General features: G+C 58.2%; 7 protein-coding genes across 7 annotated transcripts; 4 read left to right on the plus strand and 3 right to left on the minus strand.

The window, feature by feature from the left end:
- Nucleotides 1-24: 24 nt before the first annotated feature.
- On the plus strand, nucleotides 25-1122 carry B0I36DRAFT_358638 (regulator of chromosome condensation 1/beta-lactamase-inhibitor protein II; the record flags this gene model as incomplete). The annotated part of the gene is made up of 1 exon (XM_046157999.1): nucleotides 25-1122. The coding sequence occupies one exon, from the start codon at nucleotides 25-27 to the stop codon at nucleotides 1120-1122; it is 1098 nt and encodes a 365-aa protein (XP_046019526.1).
- Nucleotides 1123-1187: 65 nt separating this feature from the next.
- B0I36DRAFT_234347 (Rad9-domain-containing protein) lies at nucleotides 1188-2830 on the minus strand (the record flags this gene model as incomplete). The annotated part of the gene is made up of 6 exons (XM_046149299.1): nucleotides 1188-1370; nucleotides 1391-1998; nucleotides 2042-2254; nucleotides 2306-2450; nucleotides 2520-2657; nucleotides 2720-2830. 6 exons carry the CDS (start codon nucleotides 2828-2830, stop codon nucleotides 1188-1190), a joined length of 1398 nt encoding a protein of 465 aa, XP_046019527.1.
- Nucleotides 2831-3220: 390 nt separating this feature from the next.
- Nucleotides 3221-5224, plus strand: B0I36DRAFT_23829 (uncharacterized protein). The gene is made up of 2 exons (XM_046149597.1): nucleotides 3221-3456; nucleotides 3539-5224. Exons 1-2 carry the CDS (start codon nucleotides 3287-3289, stop codon nucleotides 5112-5114), a joined length of 1746 nt encoding a protein of 581 aa, XP_046019528.1. The 5' UTR covers nucleotides 3221-3286; the 3' UTR covers nucleotides 5115-5224.
- Nucleotides 5225-5843: 619 nt separating this feature from the next.
- B0I36DRAFT_23833 (alkaline phosphatase) lies at nucleotides 5844-8125 on the minus strand. The gene is made up of 3 exons (XM_046149602.1): nucleotides 7910-8125; nucleotides 6836-7841; nucleotides 5844-6757 (listed from the first exon to the last, which is right to left on the minus strand). Exons 1-3 carry the CDS (start codon nucleotides 7910-7912, stop codon nucleotides 5982-5984), a joined length of 1785 nt encoding a protein of 594 aa, XP_046019529.1. The 5' UTR covers nucleotides 7913-8125; the 3' UTR covers nucleotides 5844-5981.
- Nucleotides 8126-8716: 591 nt separating this feature from the next.
- Nucleotides 8717-9685, minus strand: B0I36DRAFT_234889 (Alpha/Beta hydrolase protein; the record flags this gene model as incomplete). The annotated part of the gene is made up of 1 exon (XM_046149353.1): nucleotides 8717-9685. One exon carries the CDS (start codon nucleotides 9683-9685, stop codon nucleotides 8717-8719), a length of 969 nt encoding a protein of 322 aa, XP_046019530.1.
- A 951-nt stretch (nucleotides 9686-10636) lies between these two features.
- B0I36DRAFT_209608 (uncharacterized protein) lies at nucleotides 10637-11362 on the plus strand (the record flags this gene model as incomplete). The annotated part of the gene is made up of 1 exon (XM_046148887.1): nucleotides 10637-11362. A coding segment is annotated over one exon (726 nt), but the record flags the coding sequence as incomplete, so codon positions are not given.
- Nucleotides 11363-12300: 938 nt separating this feature from the next.
- Nucleotides 12301-14567, plus strand: B0I36DRAFT_392507 (heterokaryon incompatibility protein-domain-containing protein; the record flags this gene model as incomplete). Its single annotated transcript, XM_046161434.1, has 1 exon — nucleotides 12301-14567. The coding sequence occupies exon 1, from the start codon at nucleotides 12342-12344 to the stop codon at nucleotides 14565-14567; it is 2226 nt and encodes a 741-aa protein (XP_046019532.1). The 5' UTR covers nucleotides 12301-12341.
- Between the last annotated feature and the right edge of the window lie 138 nt (nucleotides 14568-14705).

Below are 14705 nucleotides of genomic sequence, written 5' to 3' on the forward strand. Positions count from 1 at the left end.
CAGCCAGCGCTTCCTCTTCGCAATATGGAGGGTCTATTTGCACTGGGCTCGAACGGCTCCGGCCAGCTGGGCATCGGCCATCTCGAGGATGTCTCTGTGCCGAAGCAGGTCGAGTTTGATCCAAGTGATTGGGCGCCCACGGCTGAAGACCCAGTCTGCAAGATCGCTGCTGGAGGAAACCACACCATATTGCTCACAACGTCAGGCCGGACATACTGGAGCGGCGACGCCAAGAATGGTTGTGCAGGCCAGCTAGACTCGACAATCTCGCCAACTTCAGCCAGGTTTCGACCAGTCACCCTCTCGGATAAGGCGGAGATGCAACCGAGGGTTAGCCTCATTGCCTGTATGTGGGCTTGCTCGATATTCGTCACCACGGAGGAACAGGGCGAGGCGCAGAAGGTGTACACATTTGGGGAGACTGTTGGCACTCCGACTCTTCTCGAGAACTTCCCGCCATCAGGCACTACCATCACTGACCTGGATGCAAGCTTTCGGCACGCCGTCTTCGTTTTATCAAATGGCGAGGTTTATGGGTACGGGACAGGCACAAAGGGCCAGCTCGGGCCCATGAACGACCTGCCCCGGGCGATCACAAGTGTGCCGCGCAAGATCAGTGGTGTCAACTTCGAAGTCAGTCGTGCAGTGTGTTCTCAATTTGCTACATGTTTCATCTCTGAGCCAGGCGACGGCAGAGTGCTCGTGCTGGGAGCCGACAAATGGGATCTTGTCACCTCTGCGCCTGTCGCCGTCCCAGATTGGAAGGCCATCTCAGCGAGCTGGGGCAATTTCTATATCCTCAAGTACGGCGGCACCATTGTAGCTTGGGGTAGAAATGACCATGGCCAGCTACCGCCGCCGGACCATCCAAGCATCACGGACATCGCAGCTGGGAGCGAGCATTGCCTTGCACAGACGACAGAGGGAGACGTCCTGGCTTGGGGCTGGGGTGAACACGGCAATTGTGGCCCATCCACTGATGGTCCTACGGGCAATGTCAGTGGTCGCTGGAACACACTTGCTTCGCTGAGCCACTTACCAGCAACTTCCCGCTTCACGCTCATCGGTGCAGGCTGCGCCACGAGCTGGATCAACATCGCAACAGATGGCCTTTTCATCTGAGCCTTAAAGGGCCTTGAAGGAGAAGCACGCGGCTTGTGACATCACAGCTGGCTCTTTAGCTGCTGCTAATCGCCAAACAGGCCGAATCTGCGCACATCTGAAAGCCGCTGAGTTGGCTCGAACCCAGGAGTGCTTGTCATCGCGCCGCTGGCGGTCGGATCCTGGGTGTTCTGGTTTGCCATTATGGACCGCATGTTCATGGATTGCGTCTGTCGAGCCTCGGCGTCAGTCATCAGCAGATTTGGATTCTTGGTAGAACAGTACATACCGGATTGTCACTAGCATCCCATCCAAGCTGGGCATCCTCTTCCTGATCATCGTCGCCCATTCCCACAGGATCCCACTGGTGATCATTGTCTTGCGGCACAAACAGAGACTCCTCTTGTTGGAAGCTCGGCGGAGGAGGTCGTTGCGATGGCGTAGGGATTGGCGGTCGGAGGGAAGGTACCGTATCTGACCTGACACTTATGGCAGCTGGTGCAGATGGTTGTGGAGCTGGCGTTGGTGCATGCGAAGCCGACCTGCTAGTTGCAGCTTCCAGCTGAGGTGGTCTCGCGTCTTTGGCCTGGGTTCGAGCTCGTTTGGTCTTGGCTGCAACTACTCCTCTCTCGCCCACCGTCATCAGTAGGAACTCGCATTTCATCTCGGCACCATCGTACTTGATCTGCATGGGCCGAGAGGGGACCGAGTACAGGGCCGAAACTTCGCTGTTCTGAGCGCCAGCATGCTGGATGATTGCGCGGAAGTCCTTGACGCTGATGACGATGTGCAGACCATCCTCACTGACGTCAAAGTCATTGAACTCGTCTCGTTCCACGGCGATTGATGTATGGAGCGGCTTCTTCAGCACCTCTGCAGCGTTCATAAACATCAGTACTGGGACGGAATGGAGTGAGACGACTTTGCGACTGACCATCACCATGCGAGACCTTTTCTGTGAAACAAGTAAAGTTGACGACCTGGTCAGCATCCGGGTGTATGTCAAGATACTCGATACGGGGGCCGAAATGATCCATAAGCTGGCGCAGGACCCTGGACGAGATGGACCAGCTGTTGACCGCTTCGTCCTTGTCGAACTTTGCGTGGACAGGTGGCGTCACCTCAAATGGCAGCCGATACTTTGTTGTAATGCCTGGCCCACGTCAGTGTTGTCGAGGGATGAGGGTACGGTGTGGTGACCAACCATTTCTGAACAGAATCCGTGCGACAAATCGACTCTTCTTGCCCGGCTCGTCAACGATTGAAATGTCGCAGCGATCAATTGTCGTGTCCTTTTCTCTCTCGTGCATTGGATCACCGCTTCTCTGCCGAAACAGCGAGAGGAGCGCCTGTATCCCAGGTCAATCTCGGAGCTCTTGTCTTGAGGGTGAATGGTGCGTCTCTTGATGGATGGGTACCTTGTTGTAGAGTTTGCAGAAGAATTTGTCGCGGTTCTGGCCGGCGCCATCGTATTGATATTTGATGAAGAAGCGGTTGGTGGAGAACGAAAAGTTGGCATAAGCCGACTTGGACGAGTTGAGTGCTGTGAAAGCCAGCTGGGGATGCCGTCAGGTCACTGTCCAGGTACATAGTGTGGAGGGGTAGAGGCCGCACTCACGCGATCTCTTTTGGCCTCCAGTGAGACCTCATCACTGAATTTGCTGAGACATGTTAAGGCATCACGAAGCGCACTCACACCCTCCTCGCTGAGGGAGAAGTGGACGACCATGCTGGGTGATGGTTACAGATCGACACGGCGTCGATCTGGGGCGGCTTTGAGCGGTGTTTGATTCAATGCGCCGCTCATTCCATTTGACAGCAGGTTCAAGGTAGTGTCGCCATGGCAGAAGTTTCCGTGTTCGCCCATGCGAAGGTTTCGACAAACGGGGAGCGTGCTTGTGAATCTTGAACTTGTGGTGCGTCTGGGTAAGCCACGTCGCGTCGCGGGGTAAGTGCCTGAGGTTGCGCTTGATCGACGCGTGAAACACTGTTCCCCAGCACTGTATTCGCCACATCAATTCGCAGGAGCGGGACAGTGCTTCACAGTGCCTGACCAGGGCACTAAGAGTGATGCTTCAGGCGCGTCACTCAGTGTACGCAATCACCACTGCCAGGGAGTGCTTCTTTGTAAGCTCCGTGAAGGGCGCCCGCACGCTCTCGCCAGCATCTTATCCCCAATCATACCATGCCGTCTTTAGACGAGACGAAGGAGATGCCTTCGTCGGCACAGCTACCGCCCGAGATCATTCTACTCGTGTGTCAAGAGCTTGCTGCAGACCGTGCGCTTGGCACTCTGTACCACCTGGCCCTGACGGCGAGCACCGTGGCACCGATCGCCCTGGAGCAGCTGTACAGGCAAGTCTGATCCCTTTCACGAAGCTGGCCTTGAATACATATTCTGACCAATTGTATGGACTCTCGCTGACCATCCCACCAGCCTGTATGACATTTCACCTGCGATCCTGGGCACTTATGGCAAGCGAGCATGGGGGACCCGGTGGAGGTCCATTCTCATGTCCACGAAAGGTCGCACAGCATATCCATATGCGGCCTATCTCCGGACACTATCTCTAGGCGGCAATCTAGACGATGTCCTCAGCGAGATGCTTGGGGACAAAACAGTCCGCCAGGCGTTCTTTGCTCCCCCGCTCGAAGGCTTGTTGTGCCTCTGGAACGATGCCACCCGAGCGCAGAGGCATACCAGGGCGTACGGGCTTCCGCGGATTGACCATGCGGTCACGGTGAGCCGCTGTGGCGAGGCTATCATCGAGTATATTGAGAAGCTCGCACGGGAGAGCGACGTCAAGGTGGCTCTTGCCCACCTTGAAACCAATTCCGTGCCCTCGGGGGTGCTGTCTGCTTGGTGCCGTCGCCTGGGGCCGGGCCTCATCTCCCTCAGGCTCAGAGACGGCGCCATTCTGAACAAGGATATCGGCGTCAGCCTGGCAAGCGAGTGTCCAAACTTCAATGATCTGACCCTGTTTTACTGCCTCACACAATCGGCTGAGGACAACTCCCCGCAAGACAATCTCCCAGCATTTCTCAACGAGCTTCAACCCAACACATTGCGCAACTTCGAGATCATGAGCAAGAGCAGCATTGGGCAGAAGTCCCTGGCTGCTCTTAGCCGGCAATCCAAATCACTCCGAAGTCTGAAATTCAGCGGTCTCAGCCTAGACGCGCTGCGGGCTCTTGATCGCCTGACGGAATGCACGGAACTCGAATGCTTCGGCCTGGAAAACGACCACTTCGATAGGACAGACCTTGTAGCGCAGGGGTTGGAGCTCGTCAGCAAGCTCTCTGCGTGGATTGGCAGATGCAGCTCGCTGCGAGACTTCCGCATCGTCCACGGCCATGATGCCCTTCACCTAGTCAGGGACCTGCTGTGTACATCGAACGCGCCTCTCGAGAGTCTGACGCTTCGGCACTTCTCATTGATGCCGACCGGCCAGAACCGGTCCATTTTCGAAGCGCTCGCGCGGCACAAAGAGACGCTGCGCGAGCTTACGATCGGCCATTTCTGGGATCCACAAGACAGTGTGGAAAAAGCACCCGTTTCCTTCCTGCACCCAGAGACCACAGTCATACTGGACAGCATCTGCGAGCTGAAGCAGCTCAAGGTCCTGAACCTCCAAGGCGCCTGGGTCGACAGCCTCGACTTTGCCCGGATCGTCGAGCACCTGCCGCAGCTCGAGGAGCTCCAGATCATGTCGTACGAGACCCTGGAGGATCACGACCTGCTCGCCTTCCACGCCTTTCCGAACCTCAGGTCCCTCATGATCGTCACGCCCACGACCTTCTCCCACGAGGCCCTGGTGTCGTTTGTCAAGGGTCTGGACCCCATCAGGCAGAACGGCATCCAGATCGACATCATGGCGCAGGACAGAGAGAACGCGCCGTGGCAGGACGTTGACCTGAACGAGCACATTGCTGCAGTCAACGGCAGCATAACTCTGGGCTATGCCAGGAACATCGACGGTGATGACGACGACTCCTCCAGCGATTCTGATTGAGTTTATAGAGCATACACTGAGCTGATCAGGTCTTTCTGGCTGGTCTGTCATCCACCGTGATCACTTAGAGCTCGGCGGGGCAGAACATAGTCTCGGGCGCACACGCCGTGACGTGGCTCCGGGGGGGGGGCTCCGTGGTTGCCGGCCGCCTTACACCGTACATGCGAGCTACAACCACCGCACGATCCAGGACGAGCCTTCTTGGCGACGAGCCCGATAATGTCTGGCGGGGTTGGGACACGCGCCACGGGACACCGGGTACTTCGCAGTGTTGGGCAAGATGCCTCGTGCAATCAATCCGCCGCCAGCTCGGTCCAGCATACCCCAGAGGACTCCACGGACATACGCCCGTGTTGGCTCACCTACTGGGCATTTGCCACGGAGCCTGCTCCCGACGAGACCCAAACCCGTTCTCTCACGATTGAGCGGCAGACTAATCAACACGCTACGCCGCGCAAGCTTTGGCTCGCAGGGCGCCCACCTCGAGCTGCCTCTTTCGCATCGTCCGCACCAGTTTCAGTGATCGGTCAACGTCGCAGAACTCCGGCAAGGACGATATCGGTTAGCGCCGCGATGTCTGGAGCAGAGTAGAGAACATGACAGCATTTCAACGTTCAGACGGTGTCGGCGCATCGCAGACAATCTGATTGATAGGTCATTCTGTGAGAAGCAAAGATAAATCCAGTAGACTTGTAGAATTGCTGTAACCCCCCCCCCAAGGCCTAGCAATAATAACAATGCCATGATGTATTTTAAGAGCAGACGGCCAAGGCCAGAGCAAGTCAAGGCCCGGCTAGATGCAATGACAGATGCAACGGCAGATGCAAAAACAGATAGATGCAAAGATGACTTGAGAGCACAAACCAATTACAAAGCCGAAACGGCGGCAAGCCCAACCTGCGCCTCATGCGCGACCCAGTGGTCCACCTCCTCTACTCTCTCGCTCTGCAGTACCGGCTCCCCTGCCGTGACCTTGGCCTTGCTCTCCTTGTCCGCCTTCAGTATCCGCGTCACCTCCTGCGTGTCCACGCCCAGGTAATGCTGCAGGAACTCGCCGATCTGGGTGTTCTCGACGTTGCCCCGGATGGCGTCCGTGCCCGGCCCACCGGAGCTGTAGATGTTGACGTCGACGGCCGAGTGGCCGTGCGTGCTCCAGCCAATCTGCGCGCGGTTGCTGATCATCTGTGCGAAGCTGTACTGCGAGATGGCCGGGTACAGCACGAGCGTGTTGAGTTCCTCGGGCGTGGCGTCGATGATGCCCAAGCCCTTGACGACGAGCTCGTCGTTGATGTACTTCTTCAGATGTGCCAGTTCATCCTCGGACAGGGACGCCATGTCCGCCTCAGCGGAGGACAGGGAATTGTCGGCGAGGTGCTGCAGCAGCTTGATGGCGAGGTATTCAGAGGACGAGGAGGCGTTGGCTAGCACGGCAGGGTACCACAGGTACTGCGGGTAGTCGGCATGGAGCTGCTTGGCGACAGACAGGCCGCCGGTCTCGTGGTCGCTGGTGGCGACCATGACGCCCTCGGCGCTGCTCTCGTCGAGGAACTCAAGGACTGCGGCGACGGTCTTGTCGTACTCGAGGACTTCGCGCACTTGCGCGGCCGGGTCGTTGCCATGGCCGGCGTGGTCGATTCTGCTGCCTATAGAATGAAGTCAAGGAATTAGCAAAGCGCTCGACGCCAAACAGTTTGGCAGGCTTTTGAACGGGCGGGACGCACCTTCAATCATGAGGAAGAACCCCTTCTCGCTGCCCTCGGTGGCCTTCTCCAGCGTGCGCAGCGCAGTCTTGGCCATCTCGCTTAAGCTCGGGTAGATGTCGTTCATGTTTCGGCGGTCGAGCTCGAAAGGAATGTCGTGGTCGGCGAAGAGGCCCATCATGGGCAGAGGCACGTCCTTCTGGCCCTCCCAGAACTCGTCAAAAGCCGGGCGGTCGCTGATGTAGTTCCAGCCAAACTCCTCCGTGGCAATCTTGACAACGTCGACATCGTCTTCGCGGCAGCTCCTTGGGTCGCTGCTGGGCAAGAAGTGGCACCGGCCACCACCAAACATGAGGTCGACCGTCCGGTTCAGGGCGCCCTTGCCAATCTGCTGCAGCGCGATTGAGCTTTCCTCGAGGCGGTAGCCGACGTGGCTGGAAAAGCAGGCAGGGGTGGCGTCGGTAATGTCTGTGGTTACGACGAGGCCGGTCATGTAACCAGCGCGCTTCGCGGCTTCGAGCACAGTTCCGCAGGGGGTGTGATCGGGCAACATGGCGATGGCGCCGTTGTAGCTCTTCTTGGCGCAGCCGAAGGCGGTGGCGCCGGCCGCGCTGTCGGTCACGAGGGAGGAGGAGCTGCGGGTGCGGCTGGAGCCCCAGAAATGCTTATCGAGGGTGAGGGTGTCGCCGTACTCGAGGCCTTCGACATGCTGGCGGAAGCTGCGGGTGAGGGACAGGGAGGCCGGGCCCATGCCGTCGGAGACCATGAAGACGAGGTTTCGCTTGCCCGAGGGCTTTTGGAACGAGGTTTGCTGGTGGTGGGAGATCCATACGGCTAGGATGAGGATGCCCGCGGTGGCGAGGAGGGCCCAGACGAAGAGCAGGACCTCGCGGAGGCGGAGGTAGAGAGAGCGACCGCTGTGGGTGGCGGCGGACTGGCCACGGAGGGCCTCGTCTTCTGAATCGCTCATGCGGCTATCGTCGACATTGCGGCGGTCGTCGGCCAGGAGGGGCGTCGTGGCGGAGGCCTACATTTCGAGGCGCGTCAGTCAAGCCGAGGATGGTAGATGAAGCGGGAGGGCAGGGCAAGGCTTACCATGATGCAATGAGGAGGTGCACTCCTGGTGCGGGCTCACTCAGTGCTGTTGGAGGGATGGACTGGGAGGACAGGCAGGCTGTTGTGGGCGAGGAATGAACAGAAAGGACGAGATGCAAGACTGGCTGAATCGCGCTGCAGCGCTCCTGACTCGACGGCAGGCGGGAGTGAAGAAGAGGGAAGGCGGATGTGGTCGGCAGTGGGATTGGGGAAGATGGGGGCAGTGGAGGCTGGGGATTGCTAGCTAGCGCGCGTTGCGCCAGGCATCACGAGATAAGGCACCAGCAGGCATGTGAGGTGCGTGCCTGCCTGCAGGGTCTGGTCAAGCCCCCGCGTGCGGAGGCGGCGGCTGCCCGCGGGTGACGTCAACCCTCCCAGGTGCCCTTACTCCACTGCACAATGGCTGGCTAATCGAGAATTGCACAATGCCGTCCTGCTCTCTCTGCAAAATCCCATGGTGTGCCATCGTGAGATCCTCAATTGCCGATATGTAGCTAGAACTTTATTCGCCTAGCGTATGGGAAATCCTCGTCACGTCGCGCCTCCCGTCCTCCATCCTTGCTCAGATGTATCCTGCTCACTCTTATGCCACGCACGCGTGCATGTTGGAGCTGGGGAAGATGAACAGATGTACTCTGTAGCAACTCCCTTACTACAGCTTGGCTCCTGGGGCCTTCATCTGAGAGACAATGCATGGCCACTACATGGCTCATGTCGCGAATTTTCCTCTGGAGCATGGCCCTTCCAACCTTGAATCCCTTTTCTGCAAGACCAGACCACTGGGCTCTGCTGCTCGCTCTGCCTTTCTCACTCAGACTTGCCCTCATCCAACAGCATCCCCTGCATCACCTCGACGATCTCATCCGCCCTCCTCACAATCAGACTGATGTGTCCCTCGCCCTCAAAGACCCGGAAGTCTGCGCCCTGCAGGCTCGGCACAGAAACCGTCGCCATCTCCAGCGGCACATTGACATCCACGCCCCCGTGCCAGACCACCACTTTCCCCCTCTGCACAACCACGTCCTGCAGCCGGAACCCCCAGTCTCTGCACAGCACCGTCGCCTCGATCGCCGCGCCCCACGACCCTTGCCGAAACGCCTCGCTCATGGTCCCACGCACCGCATCCCGCGCCCTCCCCTCGTTCTCCCGGATCACCTCGCCGTCCGCCTTGGGGAGCATGTACACCATCATCTCAATCACCTTGTCCAGCCGCCTCGTGTCCCCCCTTAGGCACGCGTCCTGTGCCGCCTTGCCCAGCCCAAAATCAAACATGAGCTTTGTGATCCGCGGCCACAGCGCGGCGACCTTGAACGTCCAATGCGTGCGCAGCGCATAGAAGGACCTGCACCGCGCAGTCAAGTACTGCGGCCACAGGCCAGACACGACACACACGCCCGCACAGCGACCCCGGAGAACCGCGTCGTGCCAGCATGCGAGTGCGTAAGGGCCACCGCCCGAGACGCCCACCACGCCGAAGCGCTCGATCTTGAGGTGGTCCGCCAGCTCGAGAATGTCGTGGGGCCAGCTGAGCAGCGTGCGGGTCGTGGGTGTCGGCGAGGACCTGCCCGAACCGGGCCTGTCGACGGCAATGAGGCGCATATGGTGTCGCAGGGCGGCGGCATGCAGGATCAAGCCCTCGGCTCGGCTGCCGGGGAACCCATGGAAGTAGAATGCCGTGCTGGTGCGAGCGGATGTATGGTCGCCCCAGACCGTGTAGGCCAGGCTCCGCCCATCGGGGAGGGTAAGAGTGTCCTCCAAGGGCTCGTGGTCCGCCATGGTGTGAGTTGTTATGCGAGTGATGCTGGGCGAGCGCAAGCGTAAGGCTGTGCCACGACACGCACACGCGGAACTGGACTTGGGGAGAGTAAGAGTTGGGCAGCCCCATCGCAGGGGATCCAAGGGCTTCTTACGGCCGTCATCGGGAGAATTGGAGATTTGAGTCAGGAGCCATGGCATGTCTCACCTGTAGGCTCTTGTGTGGACTATCAACGGCCCCGGGTTGTTGTTCTGCCCGAAGGCTGAGACATCGGACGCCGATTGGGTTTCGCCAGGAGCGGAACCAGACCTATGGAGAGGAATCGTCCGGGCGAAATAGAGATTGTAGAAAACCCAAAGAAGAGTGCTCTGTACATGCTCCTCACTTGAGTCACGCATCCATGGGTTTCGGATGGAAGCCAGCCAACTGCGGACACTACCGACGCCACTGCCATGCTCCCTGCCTCAAGTGCTGACCACAGCGGCGTCCGATTGTATTCCCCATTGGGCTAGCTTCCAAAAGCAGCAATCAATGTTAACTTCAATTACTGAAATAGTCAACCCCATTACACGCCCCGAAGCGGTAATCAATGTCAAGTTGCACCGGTCAACTCCACTACACGTGGAAAGTCGGCGTGAACTTAGAATCTGCCCTCGACTAGTCCGCCCGTTGGCCGTTGACTTCAGTTACACAGGATAAGCTCACGCCAGACAGCCAAAGCTTAGCAGGCACACTACGGAGCAGGGCTTCTACACAATGGCAGGCTGTGAGATCACCGCAATAATTGCGTATAAATTGGAAGCCCCCAGCGGTGTATCTAAACTCCAATTTCCCCTACGGCCCCGACCATGACAGCGTGTCGGCTTACCTCCCCAGCTTCATCCAGAACAATGACTTCGCATAAAGGCCAGTCCGAGAACAACAACAGAAATGACGAGCTCGGCCTCTGGAGCGTCACCCGGAATCCCCGGATAGGTGTGGACCGCAGAAAGTGCAGCCGCCAAGTCCCCTTCGAGGTCATCAGCGCCGGGTTCCCGCGCACAGGCACTGCATCGATGCAGGAAGCCCTCACGATCCTGGGCTACCCGACGTACCACTTCTCCAGCCTCTTGACGAACCTCAGGGACGCAGACATGTGGCTCCCCGCCCTGGACGCCAAGTTCTTCTCGCGAGACCACAGCATCGCGTACCCGAAGGACGATGTCGGCTCTCGCAAGGCGCCCTCCATTGGCAAGAAAGACTTTGATCAGCTCCTCGGCCATGTGAGCGCCTCGACCGACGTCCCGGGGTGTCTGTTCTGGGAGGAGCTGCTCGACGCATACGGCCCCGATGTCAAGGTCGTGCTGGTGGACCGGGACCTGGATACGTGGCAGCGCAGCTTCGACGGGCTGGTCGACGGCATCATGAACCCCTTTGTGCGCCACGTGCTCGCCACGCTGGACCCATTCATCGTCGGGCGCGTGTCCGGCGTGGGCGTGGGCTGGATCCGCGCCATCACCGGCACGACGGACACGGCGCTGGCCAAGCAGCGCGCGAGGGAGGCGTATCAGAAGCACTATGCGCAGGTGCGCAAGGCGGTTCCCAAGGACAGGCTCCTCGAGTATCGACTGGGAAGTGGATGGGAGCCACTGTGCGAGTTCCTCGGCAGGCCGGTGCCCGATTGCGAGTTCCCCCATGTCAACGAGGCCAAGGCTTTGGCCAAAGCATTCGAGGCTTTCTCGGTGCTCGCTCTGCGGAGAGCGGCCTTCAATCTGGCATCTGTCGTTGGTTTGGGCGTCCTTGTGGTGCAAGTCGTGAGGTGGATTTTGTAATGAGATGTGCAACCGACATGATTAGCGAGAATTTCATGGAGAGGGATTCCATGGGGCTTCACATTAGTTACACGCCAGTGAGATGACCACCAGCTTCTTGTTGATAACGCCTACATCGATACGATCCCTTTTTGGGATGACGAGCTTGTGGACTGACGGAACGAGGTGCAGAGGAGGCTGACGATCGATATGAAATCTGGTGTAAATCAGCAGGAGCGCCTCTCACCTAGGCATATTGTCGCTGCCGGATATATTGGCACTTCGGAGTAAAGTCTCGATAACAACTTGCCACCGTGCCACTGCCGGCGCGCCACTATTGTGGCTTGTACCTCTGCGTGTGGCAAGATCCTACCACTCACTGCATCCTCGCTGACGTCTACAATTGCCAAGCCTGCCCAGGTTGCCGGTCGGTACTTCTGATTGCTTGTGCCAGTGTGCAGCCGGCAAGCATCCTGCAGGCCCCTGCTCGACATTGTGCGGCGTGATGTAATGACCAATCCCCTCTCTGCTGATTGGCAAGACGAGGCAGCCTCTGCTGAGCGGCAAGACAAGCTGGATTTCTCGGGTGCTGAGGACTCCTGAGATATACATTGCTATCAAACACTGCTACCATTCGCAGACTCGATCCTGCCCACAACCTGTCGTTTATCACAAGCTACTGCCTAAAGAAGATCGTTGGTTCATCGTCAACATTGCCCTCCGAGATCTGATCAAATTTTGATCTGTCGCCGCCGCGATGCAGCTGTATTCGGCACTAGACCCGGGGCGATCCCAGATTCGACTGCTCAGGCTGGAGCCAGATCAGACACCTAGCTTAGAAGAGGGACGCTTGAAAGCGTCCTTCCACGTAGAGAGGGACGAGATAATGCCACCCTTGCGATTCGCCATGAAGACAATCTCACTCGATGAGAGCCCAGATTTCACAGCTCTTTCGTACGTCTGGGGCGACCCTACAGACACCATGCCGATCATTGTCAACGATATCGAAGTCGCTATAACACGAAACCTGTACAGTGCCGTGGTCGCAATGTCGAGATATCAAACGAGGCCGCCTTTTTGGGCGGATGCTGTCTGCATTAACCAGCGGGACAACGACGAGCGAAGCTCCCAGGTAAAGCTCATGGGCCGCATATACCGGAACGCCTTGAGGGTATGCTGCCACCTGGGTGAGCCAACACCCAACTTTGAGGCCTACGTACGGTACCATTACCGAATCGATCATAGACTGGACGATCCTTGGGCGCAGGTGCTCCACGACTGGGACCAGCAAGGCAAATCCGCCGAGTGGCAGGCGGGGCAAATCACCGCCATTCTTGTAGGACAGGTCGAGCTGCGCAAGCTGCCCTACTTCGAACGGATGTGGACTTTTCAAGAGAGTCTTCTTCCAGCTGAACGCGCGCTGTTTTTCCTCGGCGACATCCACTTCAGATACTTCAACACGCGCAGATGGGTATGGAAAGATCCGCCGCCCTTTGTTACTAGCGCGTGGAAACAGCACGAAAAGAATCCAGAGTCCCGGGAGTCATCGATGCAGCCGTGGATGGAGATCTTGCACCGCGAAGTGGCTTGCACAACTGCAAATGAGATCCAGTTTGACCACCTCCTCCAACTGATGATTTTGGGCTGTGAGCAGTTGGGCATTCTCACCCTGTCGTCACTCCTCTACATGACACGCCTGCGGCGGTGCGGTGACCTGCGCGACAAGATCTTTGGAGTGCTGGCCATCCTCCCCACAGTCGAGTGGGAATGCAACAAGCTCGGTGAGATACTAGACGCAATGCGCCGCCGCTTTAACCCTAACTCTATACCCGCTGTAGAACAAGCGGTCAGTGACCTATCTCGTCCCTTTTTTGACACTGCCGGTGCGAGGCAGGCGGCAAGGGACCGATACCTTGCCATAGACTATCGCAAGTCCGTCGAGGAGGTCGCCAGGGACGCGTTGTACTACATTGCGACGGTTGAGAATGGAAAGGGACTTGGTCCGATCTGTCTCTCGTACATGCCCTACAGGTCTGCCTTGTCGGGCAAACTGAAGGAACGAGGCAACAATGGCTTCAAGGGACAAATGCAGCACCGGGGAAGAGACGGGAGTCAGCTGGAGGCGCTCGAAGACAAGGGGCAACCCACCGGCGTCCTATACCCATCCTGGCTGCCCGATATCACGAGCCGCAGACTCAGAGCGAGCTTTGCTTCCGGCGGGAGTTTTCCGTGGCCCAAATGGTCTCAGAGCGTCGAGTGGCTACCACGGAAAGATAGCCAAGGCGACAGTGATCGACTGCGATTTCGTGTCAGACCACTGGGCCGCGTTTTGCGGACAATCATCTTCCCGACCATGGTTGAACGCATCCACGACATGGTTGCCGCCCTTTTGAAAGAAGCTTGGCCAAAAATGGATCCATCTCTTGACGAGATTGACCAGGAACTACTCTCGATGCTGGATGGGGCTCCTACTGGTCTGCTCCGCCCGAATCTACCAGAGGAGCTGCAAGGTCGGATTCGCGAACTCGTATCTCTCATCAAATCGCCGCCGCCGCCAGGTACTGAGCCAGAAGAACCAGACACGAGCCTCTACCAGCGCCTCCGGTTGCTTCTTTTAATGAAGAGGGAGGACAACTACGAACGGATGCACAATCGCGACGTGCCTGTCTGGCTCCTCATCACACGTACCATCCGCTGGCTGGTGCGTTCGCCCCCAGAAGCGGATAGCTTGCAATGGCGGCGCCAGCGGCAGTCGATCATGCACGCCAGAGACCGCCTGGCGGGACGGGTGCTGTTCGTGCTCGACTCGGGCATCGTCGGGCTATGCAGCGACGCTACCCGGATAGGAGATGTCGCTGCGCACTCGGACGATTTTGGCAACACCTTGATGCTGCGACCGGACTGTCGGCGTCACCATCAGGCAGAGGGAGTCACGTGCGATGGCAGTCCCGGGGCTGCGCACGAATGCTCGGACACCGATGACATGGCTCGGCAGACACATCTGCTGGTCGACTATGCGTGTATCGACGGCTTGATCAGTGAGCAAAACGGTGGCATGGAGACGGTGCAGGAAATCAAAGACATGGAAACGCACACCATTGTCCTGGGCTAGCAAGTTGTGTTGGTCGCAGGGGTCCCTTGATCTGGGGCACTGCCACTCGTATCTTCAGCCAACAGTGTCTCTCTTGGCCCCTATACTCTACAGTCCTTGATGAGTCATATAAGGGAAGGGCACTCGCCGCTAGATCTC

Source organism: Microdochium trichocladiopsis, assembly GCF_020744255.1.
Source record: "Microdochium trichocladiopsis strain MPI-CAGE-CH-0230 chromosome Unknown B0I36scaffold_1, whole genome shotgun sequence".
Taxonomy (NCBI): Eukaryota; Fungi; Ascomycota; class Sordariomycetes; order Xylariales; family Microdochiaceae; genus Microdochium; species Microdochium trichocladiopsis.